The sequence below is a fragment of the Periplaneta americana genome, chromosome 1 (genome assembly GCF_040183065.1).
Source record: "Periplaneta americana isolate PAMFEO1 chromosome 1, P.americana_PAMFEO1_priV1, whole genome shotgun sequence".
In the NCBI taxonomy this organism is placed as follows: Eukaryota; Metazoa; Arthropoda; class Insecta; order Blattodea; family Blattidae; genus Periplaneta; species Periplaneta americana.
The window spans coordinates 145316956-145338866 of NC_091117.1; the positions used below are offsets into that span (position 1 = coordinate 145316956).

General features: G+C 34.5%; 1 protein-coding gene across 3 annotated transcripts in view; it reads right to left on the reverse strand.

The window, feature by feature from the left end:
• The window catches only part of LOC138701803 (uncharacterized), a 208325-nt gene that overhangs the window by 149933 nt on the left and 36481 nt on the right, over positions 1–21911 (reverse strand). For all 3 annotated transcript variants that reach the window (XM_069829113.1, XM_069829073.1, XM_069829080.1), the window contains exons 3-4: positions 19765–19900; positions 17380–17567 (exon numbers count right to left, since the gene is read on the reverse strand). In XM_069829113.1, the coding sequence (XP_069685214.1) occupies positions 17380–17567; positions 19765–19900 (324 nt within the window). The remainder of the gene's footprint in view (positions 1–17379; positions 17568–19764; positions 19901–21911) is intronic.

Genomic DNA, 21911 nt, shown 5'->3' on the forward strand with positions numbered 1-21911 from the left:
ACTTTTTTTTAATACTGAAAACTACACCCTTGTTTCTTCATTGCGTAGACCTCACTTTGAACTATTATGAAATTTACTCAATAGAAGGGACCAATATCTGTTCATTTATTAGAAGTACAAAAGAACATGCCAACAACCATAATAAACCGGAAATAGGTCGTAAACTCATAAAATGTATTAGGTTTTGTTTTGGTTTACAACCCCCAACTCGCGCCAGATGTTTCCTGGGGGAGCGCTTATCAAAAAGTGAAATCATAGTATATCTTAAAAACCTTACGTGATACGAAGAAAAGAGATGCATTTTCGGATTCAGCGCACACCAAACCATAAAGGACACATTGTTTTAAGTCGGAGCAAAATTCTTGTTGTTCAGTGATCTTGCGTTTTATGTATGAGTATATCCATCCAGAAAGAATAAGCATTCTTCAACCAATAGAACATGCTGAAGAAAGGTTTAGTCAATACGCAAACACAACATGATCCAGTTGCAGTAAGCTCGCTTCTTCCGTGGATCATTCTCTTGCATTGTATGTACGTGCTGCAATTTGTAAGGGTGGAAACGTGACGATTTCAATATTCTGCGAACAGTTTCTCCACTAAGAACCACATGACGCAGTGATATTTCAAGGCTGACCGACATTTTTGCAATCACATTCATTGAATGTTGTTCGTCGGTAGCCGTTTAGGACGACCACTTAGTTTCATGTCGAGTACACTAAACTTGATTTTAAATTAATGTAATAAACTGCCATAGATTGGTGTGGTGGTTTTAGAATGTCTGGATGACGACGGCGAAACTCGTCTACAGCTTCCTTTGTTGCTCTTTGATTGTTCCCAGGGCGCAGTACTAGCGCCGTTCGCCGTTTAGGAGTGTACATAATCTCTTTTTGAGCTCTACAACTCGAAATAATGATTTCTCCTTCAGTTTTCAATAACTCCAAACAATAAACGAAACAAAAACGCAAACTACCTGTAACATTGTTATTTACTATCGTCTACTTCACGATTAAATCACAAAACATAACTTACGAAAGATCGCAGTGACTTCCAAATAGAATAATGTATTCCACTTGGCAAGTGACTTTTGTGTCAAATGATACTAGAGATTCTTGACATGCCCACAAACGTAATAGGTGACCATTTTGTATGTGGAACGTAAACAGCGGCGCTGCCATCTTATGTTATTACTCTGTGGGCAAGAGAGAGATAGTCTGTGACTAGATTAACAGAGCGATCGTACTGCACAGCTGACGTAACAGTGGCGCGCTATGTATTAGAACAAGCAACTGTCGTTCCACAAACAGAATGGTCGGGTAATATGTAGAATTCTATTTAGAAAAAATGTTCACTCTGTTCAGATATCAATAAAAGCGGTCATTATAAAATTCAGAATTTCTAAAGGATTTACGCCTATATAAACTGAATTTAGTTCAGAGCTAAGTAGTAAATACGTGGCAATATGGAATCTATAGTCTTTAGTAGAGAAATGAACATCTTAAAAGGAGAAAATACACTTATTCCAAACTCCGTGTAAGTTACGTTTGGTGTTGACCAATTTTCAAATAGAGTATATCGATAGTGTTGAATAGCAATATCGTAGTAAAAAAATAATAAATTGAACTTACACTTTATTCTTATCAAAAAGTATTTCCGAATCGTTGTAAACACATCTTATGTGGAGACATGGATACAAACTTTAGAAGAAAAAATTTAAATATCATCTTGTGTCACATATTCTTTAATTATCAAGATATTAAAGTGTTTTTTCGCTCTCCTGTAAAATTGCATATTTAGACATACGAGGTTTCTGTTCAATACACAATTTTATGCACACTGAATATTTATTTAATTCTTTTGCAAAATGTTGCATTCACGTGAGGAATTTCTAAAATATAATTATGTATTATGTAGAATGATGAGTATTCGTAAGTGAGACATCAAGATGTTTTACGTGAAACTTATTGAATACAAATTGCAAGAATGTAATTTTAAAGGTTTTTACGTGTGTATGTGTGTAGGTGAAATGGTATGGAGAGTTCTGAAATATAAAACCGAAAGAAAGCATATTTCTAACTGTATTAGGAACGTTGAGCTTTAAATGCAGTGTACATTTCTTTATGAGAAAGAAATTACGAGATAATATTTAACAACCTATTAAGAAACAAGAGACATACGTACAAATAAAATGAAGAGAGAAAAACGTACCGTAATGGACCTCTCATAAATATTAATTCACATGTCTAATGCCGCCTTCGCGAAAACTTTCTCACTGTCTACAAAATGCGAAGACTCTTTAGCGTTACCATAGCAATTTGAACAATGCCTGTGTTTAGCTAAGAATAATAGCATTTCCCAGGTTTCCATAGTAACTTACGTAATGTACTAAATGCTATTCTTACTCATTTGCAGAATGACGTAATGCCTGTCTGAGATTTAGTCTTAAGTTGTTCACAATTTAATCTTACATTAATGTCATTGCGTACCACATTCAATGTCATTGTTGTGTACATATTGTTTTTCTTAAGTAATTTTGACATCTCGCTTCTTCCCTAGCATTTATTATATAATTCTATTATTTCGTACTTGGAATCACACCGTTTAGACTGTAGACAAACTACTACAGAGCTATTTGCTTGCTAGAAACTCCACACTTTTCGCTTAAGTCCTTTGATATTTTTAGTTTGAAATAAACATTTATATACATATAGGGCTTTCATTTCAAAACTTCCCAATCTAAATAATTATTTAAATTGAATTCAATTTAAACAAAAAACATGTCAATTTAGATATTGAGGGAGAAGTCTAAAACTAGGCGTAATTGCATTTTAGATTTCACCTCCCACCTACCAGCCACCCCCACTTTGAAAATTCAAATTACACTCCTATATTTTTATATTTAAATATGAAAGAGCATCCAATTGTTTATACACCTCATTAATTGTTTTCGCATCTTTTGTTTTCTGTCATCGCCTGGTAACTTGCATTTTTGTTATTATCAGTTGATTGTAGATTAAAACACAGCTTATTTTGTGTAATTTCCTAAATTTAATCAATAAAGATTATTTATGTTCTCTCTTGAAGGGTATACACCATTTTAAAATAATTTAATACACAAACACAACTATTACATGAAATGCTCAATAAGTTTTTGTAGCTTTATTCTCTTCAGCTCTAATCAACAATAACAACAATCCAGGTTGCCAGGAGACTATAGAAAACAAAAGATGCGAAAACAAAATGAATGAGGTGTATAAACAATTGAATGATCTTTCATATTTAAGTATAAAAATATAGGGGTGCCATGTGAAATTTAAAAGTGGGAGTGGCTGGGGGGTGGGCGGGGTGAAATCTAAAAATTGAGACTGGTTTCAGATTGCCCCCTCCTTCAATATCTAAATTGACGTGTTTTTTGTTTAAATTGAATTCAATTTAAATAATTAGTTACTTAGACTGGGAAGTTTTGAAACGAAAGCCCTGTGTATCCTGAACCCTGTAAAACAGATCTCTCCCACATATCGTGCATCCGAAGACTTCGTTGCATTCCGGCGTTCCAAAATTCCGAATAGCCTACATTTTGGGAAGTGTCTTGACTAATGGCTGCAACGTCTTCGCGTATAACTTCATTCAAGACTGTAACTGAGTAAGATTTATTTCTGGAGTCTTTCCTCTTAAGGTTGGTTGAATAGGTAGAAGTCTGGTAGTGTTAGCCTAAATTTTAGGAAATTGGCAGCCAAATTGTTTTGAGAATATTCGATTTTCGGAAAAAACAACAACGTTGAAGTCCTCTTATGCTTTCATTTGAGGTTTGATACGTTGCACCACCATGCTGGAATAACACTATGAGTAACTTCATAGTCTATTGACTCATATACAAATTCACTGTTAATCAAGAGAAAAGAGCAATTTATGAAACGACTGTCCCTTATTACAAAACATCGTATAAACTCAGATATATAGAAGTCATTGGTTTAGTGGTGGACGCAAAAGAGACCATAACAAAACAATTCGTGTCATTCTGTCGTAAATTTGGAATTCCAGCAACAACCATAAAAAAATTTCTTTGCTAGCTTTGAAGGGTTCTCTGCAGATTTTACGACCACACTTATATTTCAATTCATATTATAATTTAATTTTTTTTTCAATTTATTATTTATTTAAAAATATTTCATCTTCTTACTTTACTGCAAAATTTCATGATCTTCATTATTTGTAAGTTATTTAATTGCTATAATTGAAACTTCAATTTATGTAAACCATTTTTATAAGGAATTTAAATGTCACACCTTAAATGCTACTTTTTAACATTCTTTGTCTTTGGCAACCTCAACCTAGTTAAGGAAGATTAAAAATTATTATTATCATGGAGGTACATTTCTGTGGTATCATTAAGTTTAAAGTAGGAATTGTATCAAATACTCGGCTACGAGACAATTCATACTATGGCATAGGCTGCGCCGCTTTTCTTCGAAGCAAAGGCTCTGCATGTATGTAGTGAAGATTTTCTCTTGCCCATACACATGTGTTTTAAGAGTTTACGTACCCGATCAAGTGAAATAATGTAACATATGTATTCCAAGTTATAGTCAAAATAGTAATGTAGAAATAAGTAGAAGGTGAAGGTGGTCTAAATTATAAGAACTATGTTACTTTTATTTCCAAACTAAAATCGTAATATAATGAAAGATGAGTGAAACGGAGAAAAATTCTCTCCGGCACCGGGATTTGAACCCGGGTTTTCAGCTCTACGTGCTGATGCTCTATCCACTAAGCCACACCGGATTCCCATCCCGATGTCGAATCGAATCCTCTCAGTTTAAGTTCCACCCATATGACGTCATCATCATATCATCATATGATCATATGATGACGCAGAATATCTGCACGGAAATATCATTATGTACTTCGGTACATCATAATAATATATAAAATCATAATGCCTTTAGTGTGAAAAGTTTTGAGTCCCTAGAAATTTAATCACTCTGTACAATACTGCAGCTCCTTTATAAGAAGACATATTTTCGGCAAATACTGCGATGTTTGTTTTAGTCACGTAAATGTATAGGTTTTTCGAATGCTTCTTCGTGCCCTTGTTATTCTAACGTTACTCGAATGGATCATTGTATTATCTACAAATGCCAAATAACCTCTTGAGAAATAAATGCCATTCAATATGAAATTGATAGTTGAAACGAATAATGCAAATGAAGTACTGAGATCAATAAAAAAAACTAATACAATAATCAAATGATGAGAAATATATATGACACGTTAATAAAATAAATCAACAGATTAAAGAAGAAAGTGCATGAACAAATTAATCTATAAATTATTTAAACAAAGGAATTTAAATATAAATAAATATCAAATTACTGCAACTACTGCTATTCCTACTACTAAATAATAATAATAATAATAATAATAATAATAATAATAATAATAATAATAATAATAATAATGATAATAATAATAATAATCACCACCCCCTTCTACATAAGCTGAGTCAGCTTATGCGGGAAGTAGTGACTTAAGTGGCTACAGAAAATTATAACTGAATGAGTAAATTAATAGATGCATAGATAAACGAATAACAAGCAGATAGATAAATTAGTGAGCAACAAGTAAATAAATAAATGAATGAATTTATTACCAGCTAAATAAATGAATAATCAGAAAACAATCGTCTTCAACCTTTACTATCACTATGATTTAAAACTGTATGGGACTTCCTGGGTTTAATCCACGAATAGTTGGAAACAGAGTTCGTGTATATCCACGGACTCTGGATCAAAGAATAAAGAATAGACTGTTCTCTTTGTTCTGGATGGAAGGATAGAGTCACTATAGATGGAAGTACAGTGTAGATCAGTGCTTTCCAAACTTTTTTAATATGGAAACACCCTAGCAAACTATAAAAATTTAGTGCGTCACCTTATCCCTCAAATGAAAGTATTTCATACATTAATAGGCTACTTGTACACCCTTCATAAAATGAATAAAATTAACACACATATTTCCAGTATTGTTAACATATTATATGCGGCGAAATAAACATTTACATAGAGTTCTAAGATGAGCAAAAGAATCACATATTTTATATACACCCTTGATTTTAGTTTTTCAGTGGCTCACATGTGCTTGCGAATCTTACAAATGTATTTTATGTTTGGACGAATATCGTATAAATTCACTCGCATTTCTTCATCCAGCATTTTTAAATTGCCACGTTTCACTGTTTTGATATTGGTCATCATAGAAAATCCCAATTCGCAATAATATGTGGTTGAAAACTGCAACAAATTCACAATAGTCCGTTTAGGAAGATGCAGAAAATCTTCAAGTGAAATTCAGAATCTGTTCAAATCATCTCTTTGGTGTTTTAACTTCAAGTTCCTATCATTTTTAATCTCTGCCAATTCTTCTGCTAAAGAAAGTCCACTAATTCCAGATGACAAAAATGGATTTCTTATCCAGTCATAAGCTTTTGTGTTCAGATCTGGGAAGTATGTAATGGAATGGAATTTAAGTGAGGGGGCGCGGATGGCCCAGAACTGCGACCTGTTGAGATCTATTGCACTAACTCTCGATACAGATATGGAATGAGTTGCGTGTCATAGATCCTCTACGCTCACCAACCAAACCACATGACTCCCTAACGACCGGTCCCTAAGCCAACAGAAATCCATATACCATTCCTGCTTCGGCAACTTCCCCCAAAACTTTCAAGTTTATCTGTGAGTAAATTGAATCCTTTAGTTCGATCTTCGAATCACAGTGAGATATATTTGGGAACATTTTTATAGCTGCCATCCGGGACCAAATTGCTAACTTGTCTCGTAAGGCAGATATTTTATCTCATCCTTACCTTACAGACTAGAATTATAACTTATTTGTATACTACCACTATACGCACATCTGTGCGTCTATCAAGGACACGTATCTACAAGGCAGCTAGGTAAGCAAGGGGTGATAAGCGATTTTCTTATTTCATTTCAGTTATCATGATTTCGTCGTCGTCTTCCTAACAAGTATTAGGCCGAGTGGCCTGTTACGGTCTCAAACTAGAATTTTCAGTCCATCTCTTCTTCGGACGACCTAGAGATCTTTTGCCATGCGGATGGTAATGAAACAGTGCTTTTGGAAATTATGTCGTCGTCGTCTTCCTAACAAGTATTAGGCCGAGTGGCCTGTTACGGTCTCAAACTAGAATTTTCAGTCCATCTCTTCTTCGGACGACCTAGAGATCTTTTGCCATGCGGATGGTAATGAAACAGTGCTTTTGGAATTCTGCATCGATCCATTCTTTCGAGATGACCCTTCCACTGAAGTTGATATTTGCTGATGAACTGCATAATGGGTTCTATTTGAAGTTCTTGCATTAAGTTATCATGATTTAATAGCTCAAAATAGTGAAATATACCAGACAATTCGCGACACCCCATAAACCTTCAGGCGACACCTCTTGGAAAGCTCTGGTGTATTTTTTTAATGTTTAATTGATAAAGAAGTAGTGTCAAAACCACTAGGTTTTTGCCTACACATAAAAAAACTGAACAACGATGTAAGTACAGTGGCTATAGATGAAAGTACAGTGACTGTACAGTCACTGTAGATGAAAACTCTGGATGAAAGGTGCCACCTGCGCCATCTGTTGCTTGAATTGCAACACACTACTAAAGAATGTTTTGATTGCTACCACTAGATGTCTGTAGCAGTCAAACTTTCGTTAGCGGTAGAATGGGAAGAACCTTGTGACAACAGTACCGTAACATCTTCACACGTGACAAGTACATGACACCCTTAAAGTTTAAGTAAACACTTAAGTTGTTTTCGAGGCTATAAATGTAATTGTTACCGGTAAACATAACAGCCTTTTAGCTTCGATTTATGGCCAGTCTTTGAGTACATGCTAGAGTGGAATCAACCACAGTTGTTGGAGATCAGCGTTGCCATGTCTTGTAGACGGAATATGTTTATTATTATTATTATTATTATTATTATTATTATTATTATTATTATTATTATTATTATTATTATTAGCAGCAGCAGCAGTAATGCTGTAGTAGTAAGAGTACAGTAGAACTTCGATAATTCGAAATAATTGGGACCTGGGATAGTTCGGATTGTCAGTTCGTTCGGATTATCCAATATGAGTCGCCTAGAATCAAACTGCACTTTATCTAAAAATCTGATTTATCAGAAAGTACGAAAAACTAGTGCAGTTAGATTCCACACGGTGATTTTACCACTAAAGTTAAGGCAGATAATTCCCAGTTTAACTCCAGACGAGCAGGCTATCACATTCCCTGCAAAATTATGCACAGAAACATACCTTAATCCCTTATTTCATAATTTGGTGAATGTGCATTTCGATTGCAGGTGACTCATACAGGGGCATCATTTTATTTTTGCTTCAATTTTTATTGTACCTGAGTTTTTGAATGTACTTCACTCCCACTCCTTCTAGTAGCAAACTTCCACACACAACCAAATCAGTCAAACTCCTAAACTAGTAAACAGTACAGACTGAGTGAGTATACGTTCCAGAAATATGGTCTCATTTTCCAGTGACGAAAGAGCATTCATTCACTGTTGAATCATATTTTCGCACAGACATTTAGTTACGTCGCATTCAGGTTTCCCCCACCCGTTTCTGCTGGCTCCTCTGTAAAGGCTAGTGGCTGAGCTGTATTAGCTTTTTTCTGAAAACTTTTGCTGTTAAAAATTGAACTTGTACGTAATATTTTACAACTATTTAAATAATTTAAATAAAAGAGCCTCGTTAAGTAAGTGTGTGATTTCCCCCCTTTCCAAGACCTTCCTACATAACCACACGGACGGACAGTAGATAGCATATCTGAGTAAATTTATCTATACAGATCGGGCAGAAGTGAAGATTGAATTGACAGTATGTAAGGTACACTGTTATAGAGTAGGTACAGAATTATTTCAACAGGTCGCCTGATTTGAGTGCTTTGCATTATTTCTTTATTTCTTAGGGGTTACTGTGATACAGTTGTGTTTGTTAAACACCCTACAACAATAGAAGAATTAAATAATTACATTCAAGAAATCATACATTCAATTTCAGAAGATTTGCTTGAAAACGTTTTTGATGATATGCACAAAAGAATTGAAGCCTGTATCGAAATGAACGACCACCATTTTCAATAATTTGTTTAAATATCCATATTTTGATTATTTTTAAAATTTAAATGCTCTGTAATTACTGTACGCTAATGTGCTGTAGACAGTATATTATACAGTGCATAATAAATACGTCCGATTTGATAGTTCATTTAGTGAGTAAAAACACTTACTGTTAATACTGTACTGTATTTTGATTAAATAATAACCCGACGAAAATGATCGACCTCAAAATCGTAACATTTCCCAGTTTACGTAAATGGATGCACTACTTTTCTTCCCTTCTATACCCAGTAAAGTTATTTGTGTTGTATTTTACACTAGTATCGTCAAACTCCAGTCGTGGAAGGGGGTAGCAAACACTGTTCCCGGTTCTCAATCATTAATCCAAAGGTATAGCCAGGTTAATAGGAGGGGTGATATTAGGAGGAAGAAGAATAAAGATGATATGGCGTTGTGAGCAGACGAAGAGATGTTATTAAGGGATATGCTACTGGAGTTAAATGACAGCTGTGAGGAATATGGGATGAAGATAAATGCAAACAAGATTAAGGCCATGGTTATGGGAATAAAAATAAAGAAGGTAAACGTGCGAATTCCAAATAAGGCAGTAGAACTAGTAGAAAGATGAATATTATGACAGAGTGAAGAGAAGCAACTAGAAGCATTTTAAATGTGGATATTGGGAAGGATGGAACGTGTGAAATGGACAGACGGAATAAGAAATGAAGCTGTGTTGGAAAGCGTGAGTGAAGAAAGAATGATGCTGAAACTGATCAGAAAGCGAAAAAGGAATTGGTTGGGTCACAGACTGAGAAGAAACTACCTACTGAAGGATGCACTGGAAGGAATGGTGAACGGAAGAAGAGTTCGAGGCAGAAGAAGATATCAGATGATAGATGACATTAAGGTATATGGATCATATGCGGAGACTAAGAGGAAGGCAGAAAATAGGAAAGATTGGAGGATGCTGGGTTTGTAGTGAAAGACCTGCCATTTGGCAAAACATTATGTATGTATGTATGTATGTATGTATGTATGTATGTATGTATGTATGTATGTATGTATGTATGTATGTTTCCGATTTACACACCATTGCGGGTAAAGGAGGGAGCTATATTGGATTTTCTTTTCTAGTATTCTCTCGTTTTCTGTGCTCTCCGATATTGTACATACATTCGGCAGTGCGTTCAGATTATCGAGGTTCTACTCATCTACTGTACTATTGCACTCAGGAGGGTCGGAGCGGCTCAGTACCGACACAATAATGTTTTCGGCATGTAATTAGCTGCACATTTCTTACTCTGCAAGCGGAATTTACCGAGTGGGGTTGTGATTATTTGTAATTTTTTCATATCTGTGGAATTGAAATTAGTTCTCGAGGTAGAGAAAGAATTTTCATTTGGCAGAATTTCCTGATAAAAACAACAAATAAAGCTTGAGCAGAAGTTTAAAGAAAAACGGGGCCCCTCAGTAAAGTACTTATTTTAATACAATGAGTTATGTATGTATGTATGTATGTATGTATGTATGTATGTATGTATGTATGTATGTATGTATGTATGTATGTATGTATGTATGTATGTATGTATGTATGTATGTATGTATGTATGTATGTATGTATGTATGTATGCATGCATGCATGCATGCATTTCACTTCACGTGATTCGGATTCCGCATATTGCGGATAGATCGCAGGACTGTGACCAATTTTCTAGTTGCACACCAATTCGGCGGGCCACGCTGTACATGATGTGGGTTTGTGAAGAGTTATGTCGTGTACAAAGGTGAGTTTATGTGTAAGTGTTCGTGCAAGCGCAGTGTATGGAATGAATGATTAAGATGAGGAAGGGAGGAGAGGAAATCCAGTGCTGACACGTACCCTACTCCTGTTGAATAGTACCAAAATGGCCGTCATGAATAAAAACAACTCACATGATTGATAAAAAAAGGATCACATTTATAGAATGCGCCTAATGTGCTAGTAGTGTGCAATAATATATTAAGCTCTCCATTTTTGAAAAGTTATTACCGATTGATTATTAAAACAGTGCATATTTTTGTAGCTTAATGCAAGAAACAACCAATCTCAAAGTGAAACTCAAAGTCATGTTGGGCGGGATGCAATCTCCACTAATGAAAAGTCATTAGTCATAATGCCACTGCTTGCTTCTGAAGCAGTAACACGTTTTGATTGTGCATTAAATTCAAGAACTTTGTATGATGAAACTGCTCACTTCCGACCTTTACAAGTAACTGTCATCTTGAAAAACTGATTCAAATGCCCTTGGAAGTTGAAAAACTTATCTTGGCTGACGACTTCTACGTATGCTTGTTTTTTTTTTCGGGTTCGACACAAAGACTCATATCATTGCTTTTATTGTGTAAACTGTATCTTTATTTTCTTTTTGGAAGCTCTAATGAAGCACACTCGGTTGTAGGCCGTATATGAACGGCCACGTGTTGGGAACATGCCGAATCAGAGAGAAACAACCAGTCTGCCTCAATGTGTACCAAAACTGAACCCTTATACGGTTGCTGTTTTGTCCTGTACATGGATCAGACAAAGACATTTATGAGTAAAGAAACAATTTCATTAACATCCTTTCTGCATGTTCTTTCATCATGCATATGCATAGATGAAGGCCTTTCCATCTGAAAACCTTGGATTTAAAATAATATGTAGACCCATGGCTGTCTGTAATAGATAGGGATCTAATTTTGTGGTGATTATTTTACTTCTCTTTCGGTGCTTATTTTGTCATGGTTTCGGTGAATATTTCGAGGAAGTACGAAGGTTTGGGTTATTATTTGTAAAAATATCAGTTAGGTTACGAAATGCAAAATTAATGTTATATACAATAACATGTAGAAATCCAGTTACTAATTCTAAATTTTGTTACAAATTTCCTGATACTTGCAGTATTATGAACATTAAATTACCCTACATACTACCCGTTTCAGCTCACGTTACCCGCGGCGTCATCGTGAACCATCCGTTACGTCATACACTGTACAGTCGCGAGAGAATATTAGTCTATCAGTCTAGACTAGAGCAGTGTGAGGGACGTGTCTACAATCCGTTGAAGCATTTTAATACTGCATTAGTGAATTATTTAGTTGTATTATCATTGAATATACTGTGCATTGAATCGAACGGTACGTATTTATACTCCACTGAAGCATTTTAATACTGCATTAGTGATTCATTTAGTTGTAATATATTTTAATATGCTGTGTATTGAATGAAACGTTTCGTGTTTACATGCCGTTGACGCATTCTAATACTGCATTAGTGATTTATTTAGTTGTAGTATCATTGAATACACTGTGAATTCAATCAAGTTCAGTTTAGGTTTTATATAACCGAATCCATAAGATAGCCTAATGTACTGTGTGGAATTTTCAGGGAAGGATTGCAATTGTGACAAAATATGGAAACTCCTAGAAACCATCCCCGAAAGTGTACAATTCTCAAAGCAGGAAGATAATTTATAACGTATTGAAATTTTGTAGAGAAGAAAAAAGGGCGGCTCTCATTCTACCTTTAGCAAAAGCAGTAAAAAGAGCAGCAAAAGCCGTTGGGGTAAGCGAAAAAAACAATAAAAACAATTGGGAAAGAGTGTGAAAGAGCAGAAAAACTAGGAATTCAAATATAAACTCCCGGTAAAAACCCAAGACGCACGAAAGTAGCAGAGCTAGATGACTTTGACAGATACTACAGATGTCAAGGAATCCTGTTATACTATGATCGCTTCCATCCTACTGTTGCATGGTATGCGAGAACCTACATACTGTATATAACATTGCAACATGTACTGTACCATGTTTCCTACCCCCGTAACTCCGCTTGCTGCCCACAATTACCGTAGTTCTGATGTAAACAGAGACGGTAGCGACATCACTCCGAGAGGTAATGTGAAGTGGAACAGGTAGTAAATAACATTTTTCTTGAAAAGTAGGCCTACTTTCAATCATGCTTAACATTAGTTTACACATACAGTAGAGCATCGATTATCCGAAACAATTGGGGAAGGGGGTGTTCGGATAACCGATCATTTACGAAAATAAATTGTAGGCCTACCGGTGTTATAGGAGCAGTATGAAACAATGAAACACTGATATTAAACACAAAACTGCATACACAGTATATATTTTGTATCACACGTCTTACAAATAACACAGAGAACTGACTAGCCTAGTTTGACAAGTTCAAAATGGTCATTAAAGTAGGCCTACAGTTTAGTAAACGAAGTCCAATTTGAATTTGTCGACTGAAACGTTTTCTGTTAACCGATATTTCGGATTGAACTCGCTCCGGTTTGTGGATTGAGTAGAGTACACTGATTACACTTATTTAAGTATTATACTCTGCCGTTCATAATAATTAAAAACTGCCCATATTTTATGACCGTGAAGTAAATTTGAATTGATAAAAGAAGACCACGTCCTGGCTACGGTTGTAGAATAAATCTCTTTCTATCCTTTAAGCTACAATAATTATACAGTAATCTATAGGCTAACATAAGTGGCATTGGATTCGTAATTCGCTGGTTCAAACCCTGCTGAGAGCGATAGAATTTTAAGGACTGAAGAAAGTCATTAGAATGGATTGATTTAGAAATAAAGGAAAGTCAGAATTCCATTATCTGGCTACTGAGTTATTTCGGACATCCTCACCACTTCGTTTTATTATTAGTAGCCCATATCTCAGAATATGTCGCAGAATTTTGAACTTAGAGGGCAATAACTCTTTACCACTTCTAAGTAGACTGCTCATACGTGTGAATGTCCCCAGTCTTGTTATTTTTCTAGATGCCATTCTAGTACTGACAGAAGTAAATTATTAAAAATTATGGAAATTATTCAACATAAGAGTACAAAAGAAATTAAGAAAAATTTATATTATTATAAAATAAAATTACAAGTACTTGACAATTAGTTTTAATGATTCTAAGCAATTTCACACACGTTTTTCATAACAAGTTTTAAACAGCACTAATTATAAATTATTGGAAATTTGACAAAAAAACTAATTTTCGTGTAGTTATTTAGTAAGCAAGACCATAATCTCAATTGGGATACGCATATTAAATATACATGTAAGAAGGCATTCTCTATTCTCCATTCACTAAAAAGATTGTATCATTATCCATCTAAATTAAAACAGACGCTGGTACAGACACTCATTCTACCTCACTTCGATTATTGCGACGTTTTGTTCAGTGATCTCAGGATTGATTCCGCTCAGAAACTACAGCGTGTTCATAACGCGTGCGTCCGCTTCATTTGTAATGTTCGATACTATGATCATATCTCACCTTCTTTCAAGAAGTTATCATGGCTTAGGTTACATGAGAGGAGAAATCTGCACTCACTTTCTCTCTTATATCGAATTATGTACTCTTCATCCCCCTATTATTTATTCGCTCGATTTCATACTCTCTCTCGCTATCATAATATTAATACTCGATCACAACGCGATAACACGCTAGAAATTCCACTTCACGCATCGTCTCTGTATTCCTCATCCTTCACTGTTGCTACCTCTCGTCACTGGAACTCTCTGCCGCCTGAAGTCAAGGGCTGCCGAACATTGAATTCTTTCAAATCCAAGTTAGAAAATTATCTTATGACGAGTTGCCAAACTAACTTACTATTATGCATGTTTCCACGTATTCACATTTTTTTATGTTCTAATGATATTCAACTTATTTTATATTTTTGTTTTCATATTTTCCGATAATGTTATATCTCTAATGTGATAAGTTGAGCTATATATAATCTTAATTTTCCTTATTGTGTGTACTTAGAAATATTGTATTCACTGTATACTTTGTACTGCACTATTTTATTACTACTATTAGTATTATTATTATTATTATCATTATTACTATTCTTATTTTTTATTATTATTATTATTATTATTATTATTATTATTATTATTATTATTATTATTATTATGAATAATTGTCTTTTTTTTGTATGCCTCATTTATTTTGACCTGCTGTTCACATATTATTATGCTTTTTTCTTTCTTTCTGTATGTTATATATTATGTCTGATTTCTTCTTATTTGTTGTTTATTTATTATTATCATTATTATTATTATTATTATTATTATTATTATTATTATTATTATTATCTTATTCAGTTTTGTGTGTAAAATTGTAGTGTAATTTGTAAATTTGTAGTGTTTTTGTAACGCAGTCTTTACTCCTGGTTGAGTGTTAGAGAAGGCCGTATGGCCTTAACTCTGCCAGGTTAAATAAATTATTATTATTATTATTATTATTATTATTATACTACATTGAAAAAACAATAAAATAGCTTTCGAATACTCATGTCAAGTCACAACTTTTTAGCACTCCACATTTTTAGAATTTGAAAGTTGAAAAAATCGATATGCCCTAATATGACAGCTTTATGTAATGTTGATAGCGACATTGCAAAAGAGTCCACTACACACATTGTTATAGAGTCCTTCTGACGACCGACTGCTATTTCAATGCTACATCTTTATTCAAGGACTAGCCGTACCCGTGCGCTCCGCTGCACCCGTTATAAATAAATATAAAGTAATTACATAATTAAAATAGGACATTTGATCCAGGGAACATTCGTGTTTGATAGAAGGATAAATCGTTTAATATGTTACTTAATTTAAATTGCATCCAAATAATTAAAATGCGATCATTTTGGTCCAGAGACACTCATTTGGTGCAATGACAATTCCTTTAACATGTTTCTTAATTTTTATTACATGCAACCATAGTTTAAAGAAGATTGACATCATTTAGATTTAATGTGTATACTTTATTTTACTTGTTATAGGTTTCCATTGAATTATGGTAATAACTTAATTTTAACCCTTGTTTTCTACGTATTCAGTAAATGGCGCTTGGCGCACTATGGTTCTGAACCCTTCAAATAACTTAAATTAAATTATATTATATTATATTATTTTATATTATATTATATTATATTATATTATATTATATTATACTATATTATATTATATTATATTATAATTATATTATATCAGAAGTTACTGTAATAACATTATAGCATTATGTCCATCTAGAGAAACTACACTTTCCAATGGTGAAATAATAATTAATTATACAAATCGGTTAATTTAGCTTCCGATATTATTTCATACAAACACAGAAACATTCTCTGTAGGCTATCTTTCATACCTTTCGATTGTTGCTGTCCAAGGCCCCTTATAGACGAAGTCATTTGTTTTTTAATTCATTACAATTTTAATTTTAAAACTCATTTATCTCATTAAATATCAGTCCTATCACAATTTTTCAAGGAATAAAACTTATCGCCAATTATTTTTAAAGAAACTTTTGTTATGTAACATTTTTCACAAAAATCAATAATCAGCGAGATATTTCGATTTATTTAATTCAGACTCCCTTATAACCCCCCTTTTAAATAATGTATTTTGAATGCCATATAGCCTAAAATTTAAGTTACAACGAACTTAATTTATTTTCCAATTTTCATCGAAATCCGTTCAGCCATTATCGCGTGAAAAGGTAACAAACATACAGACAGACAGACAGACAGACAGACATACAAACAAAAATTTCAAAAAAGCGATTTTCGGTTTCAGGGTGGTTAATTATATATGTTAGGACCAATTATTTTTGGAAAATCGAAAATTACCAGAAAAATTTCGGCTACAGATTTATTATTAGTATAGATTCTTACTCCTTGAGTTATTCTCCGAACGATGTTTTTCTTTTTTGCGACCTTTCCCAGAGGCGCTACAAATTATTTATAACACCAACACACACATTGTGTATGTGGTAGTAACACAATGCAATACAGAATGTAGCAAATCGATAACACAACAGGTCTCCATGTAGCAGCAGCAGCTGATAGAATATGTTCCATTATGATTGGTTCAGAAGGCTACCGCATAGCGTTCTTCAATTTTCATGAGAATGGTTGCCATCGCAAATAACAACTATCAAGTGCATAGTTACAACGGTTTGGTTATACCCCTGATCACAGATATATCAGATTGCCATTCCCATGTTCCGCTAGATAGAAGTATAGTTACTCCATGCAATTCCATAAGGATTATAACGTGACTGCTTTTGCAGTCGCTAGATGGCAGCATAGTGAAATTGATAAAAATGGTTGTCTTGAAAGTCCATTTGGCTGATAAACCTTTTATATGTGATCAGAGGTTATACCGTACATATTTGCACTCACCATCATGTACGTCGCCCGAGCTGTGGGTATTATCCGTGATGGTGGGGTAACTAGGAGGAGGTAATTCCACATAGCGGCACTCCTGTCTCTTAACGTATACATCGTAGTCCGGGTCCTCTACCAGAGTTCCAGATCTTGGAGGGATTTTTGGTGAAAGATTGCAGGTTCCATTGCCTTGATGTCCGATTCTGTAAGACAGAACAAAATATAAATGCTATCCCAACAGATATTAAAGCATATTACGAATAATTATGACTACCGAAAGGAATAGAGGAGACGGATCTTACATACATACAAACATACATGCATGCATGCATACATACATACATACATACATACATACATACATACATACATACATACATACATACATACATACATAGATTGTGTTCTGCCCAAGGGCAGTTATTTTACTGCAAACCCAGCATTCTCAAATCTTTCCTATTTTCTGCTTTCCTCTTAGTATCCGTATATCTGATAAACTTGGCAAATTATTTAGTAACAAACTTTATAGAACCCGATGCATTATTTCATTTCGAAATGTGGGCTGAAAGTACAGTTATGTCTGAAAGACCGACAAAATTGCATGCGAGGCGTTTCATAAAGCTTTTCCTCTTAATGTAGCAGTGAACATTAATATATTTACGATTTTGTTAACGCTATCAAACACTAACGAGTGTACCTTATGTCAAAGTGAATGACAGTGTTTCTCTGGTGTTTTTGTATTATATTTTATTGCATTTGGAAGGGGGACACTACGACCCAGCGCTGCGATCAAGAAAATCTATTACTATTACTCTCAAACTAAGCATATTCCCAGCCCACACCGACTGACTACACTAAGGTTAGCTGTTATCCAGGTTTCGAGGAGCCATTCCCACTCGTCCCTAGACCAACATTCTTCGTATATCGCCAGAGAGATTGGGGAAAGCTATGGAATGATGGAGCAACAGATTATAGAAATATCTTTTTTGAAAGCGAAATATTTGTCTTCGCGCACTCTCATTAACCAATAATACAGGTATTTGATGTTCATTGAAGAGGAGTAGCCTATGTTAAATCAGAGAACTAACATGAAACTTAGCCACCGACGTAGCTTTGTCGGCTAAGGCTCTTGCCTACCGTTCCGGAGTTGTATTGGGACGCGGGTTCGATTCCCGCTTGGGCTGATTACCTCGTTGGGTTTTTCCGAGGTTTTCCTCAACCGTAAGGAAAATGTCAGGTAATCTATGGCGAATCCTCGGCCTCATCTTGCCAAATACCATCTCGCTATCACCAATCCCATCGACGCTAAATAACCTCGTAGTTGATACAGCGTTGCTAAATAACCAAGTAAAAAAACATGAACCTTACTAATAATGATTGAAAATAATCAGTAAGACACGACTATGTTATCAAAACATAATGAATTCCTTGCCAGAGTATAACATGTCATATACATGTCATTAATTGCTACCAGCACGTGTAATATTTCTGAAACTGTTAAAGCCAGATATGTTATATTCCTCCACCTGAAAGTACTGAATACTCTCATAACGTGTCATATATAGGGTGCGGTAGTGGGATATGACGGTTTTTACAGCCCTGTTGTGGGACACTCAGGACAAATTAAAAGAAAACACATATACCGGAAGTAATCTAGTAAAATGAAATTTATTAATGTCCAATTACTTTTTAAAAACTACATTTCGTAAGTAGCCTCCACGTCAACGAATACATTCCTGCAATCTGCTATGAAAGTTCTACATAACTCGCCCCAACAAAACAGGTTCGATGACACTAATTTCGTTCCTTATGTTTTGTTTCAACTGGACGATGGTGCGAGGCTTGTTGCGATACACCCTACTTTTGAGATAACCCCATAGGAAGTAATCAGCTGCAGTCAGGTCAGGAGATCTTGGCGGCCAGGCAGTGTCTCCAAATCGTGAAATTATTTGTCCTGGAAACATGTTTCGCAGGCAGCTCATTGAATCATGAGCAGTGTGCGTTGATTACTTCCTATGGGTAAATATTATTTTACAGGTGCTGAACTCTAAATTTTGTAACTAGAACTGAAATGCATCTCTTAAAACGGTGAAAGGCTTGAGAATTTTCGATGAGAGAGGTACGTGTTATACAGAAATTGCGTACAACTTATTTCACACTAAGTTACGTAAAGTAACAATTTTATTAGTTGTTGAGTAAAATGTATAATGAAAATGTAATAGGCCTACCATTTATATGTCATCAATAAAATTATTCTTTTAATAGCATGAAGAAAATATCCATCACGGTACACAATGTGTTGAAGGCCTATGCTTCGGTAGAGCTCTTGAAAATGTATAGACGTTACGCGTAGTTTATTGGTCACTTATGAATTAATAATTGTGTAGATCGTTTTCTTACCCAAAGTCATAAGAGCTGCACTTGTCCAGGTCCAGATCGCACTCTTTCTCACATTCCTTCACTTGTTGTGTCATGATAGTCCTCAGTACGTCTGAAGATTTCAAGCGCTGCCCAATCGCCACACGCTCATAGCAGTCTGCAAGAGAACAGCTTGTTGTAATCCATTACGCGAGGTACAGAAAGTCGACAGGTAATAATTTATTAGAAAAGCATATATTAGGAAACAGAATTCTTATATAGATAACGTTCTTATCCCTGGAACTACTACCTGAAAAAGAGAGTAGTTAACTGTCTGATGTATTTAAATATTTGTAAAGTGAAAGACGTCATGTTTCCGTAGTGCCTTCGACAAACTTTCTTAGTGTCTTTTGTAGCAAGTTAATTACAATTTTATTTTGTACATATTTGAAACCAGAATAAATATTTAATATTTCACACTTTGTAATGAACTCATTTGCTACTAAGAAACTAAGCAACTCATATTTGGGCTGTACATTTTTGGTTCAAGAATCTTTCCGGCCACCGACGTAACTTAGGAGTAAAGAGCTAGTCTCCTGATTCAGGCTGCACTCGGGTGTGTGTTCCATTCCCGCTTAGGCTGTTTACATGGTTGGGTGTTTTTCCTAGGTTTTCTCCAACTGGTAGGCAAATGTCAGGAAGTCCATGACGAATAATCGGTATCATCTCGCAAAAATACCAATTCGCTATTACTGTCGGTACTGATGTTAAGTTACCTCGAAATTTATACAGTGTCATTAAAAACCGATTAAAAAGATTTTTACATACGAAATAAGCGTCCCAATCAATAATCATATACTTAACAATAATAATACTGGTACAATTATTTTGTTAAATGTACAATTTCTGCTATTTCTTATGTAATGTCATCTGTTGATTCCAAAAACGAAGTCAGAATTTTTCTATCACCCACCATTTTTTTTTAAATTAAAATATTTCATTTTATTGCTTTAACAATTGACCTATAGGCCTAACTTCAGATCACTGTTGCCTATGAAGTCAGAATTCATAAAAATTAATTTTATTCCTTATAAGACTGCGAGAGTTAGTATTAATTCTCAGTTGAGTTGGAACTTACATTCATGAAACAATTTTCTTAATCCGTGATTTCTTTGTTCTAATTTTAAGTGTGGTAAAAGTATCTTAAAAAATGAAACATACCTCGAAGTACCGTATAAATCACAAACAATTTTTGTTGCGTTTATGGTTAATTAACTTTGAAAGCACACAGGTAAATTTTACTACACTAGTTAAAGGAGCTTACGAGTGTTCTTTTGATTGCAAAATAGATGAAGACAGAAACTGGGCCCCTGAAGCCTCTTGTGCTCCATGTAATTCTATTAACTGGTTGGCTAAAAGGATCCTATCACATGCTTTTTTCAGTTCCAATGATATGCCGGGAACTTAAGGATCATTTAATAGACTGTTACTTTCTAGGAACCACACATCTGAAGATATAGAAAACTTGTCAGCGAGCTGATTCAGAACTATAACGTGATGGAATGTCATGTGTCTCTCAAAATAACTTCTTGGATTCTCATATATTTTTTCTTTCCTCAAAACCTTCGGGTAGTGAGCGACGAACATGGGGAACTTTTCATCAGGATTTTTCTGAAATGGAAAGGCGCTGCCAGGAAAAATGGAGCCAAATATTCTGTCAGACTACTACTGGGCACTCAAAAGAGATGTTTCTCAAACGAATTATAGTCTAAAATCTATTTCACACACATTTTAGGTAAATACATATGACTTTAGATAAAATGTTACAAGGCATCAATACTAGAAAAGTCTGAAGTACATTTCATATAATTACTCAAAAACCCTGGCTAAGAATCACCCATTATTTATCTTTTAACAAAAAATATGTTTAATTTTGTTAACCAGGGTAATTGTTATTGCCCGAAGTACTTAATTATTTCCTTAAATTATATTGTTGAAATTCAAAATGTATAGGTACACCCCATTTCCTTAACTATTTACTGAAAGAAATAATAATAATAATAATAATAATAATAATAATAATAATAATAATAATAATAATAATAATAATAATAATTTAGTGGTAGTACCTAATCGATTCGCATTCAAACAAAATAAGCCAGTCTGAACATTTCCCGTCGCCTGAAATA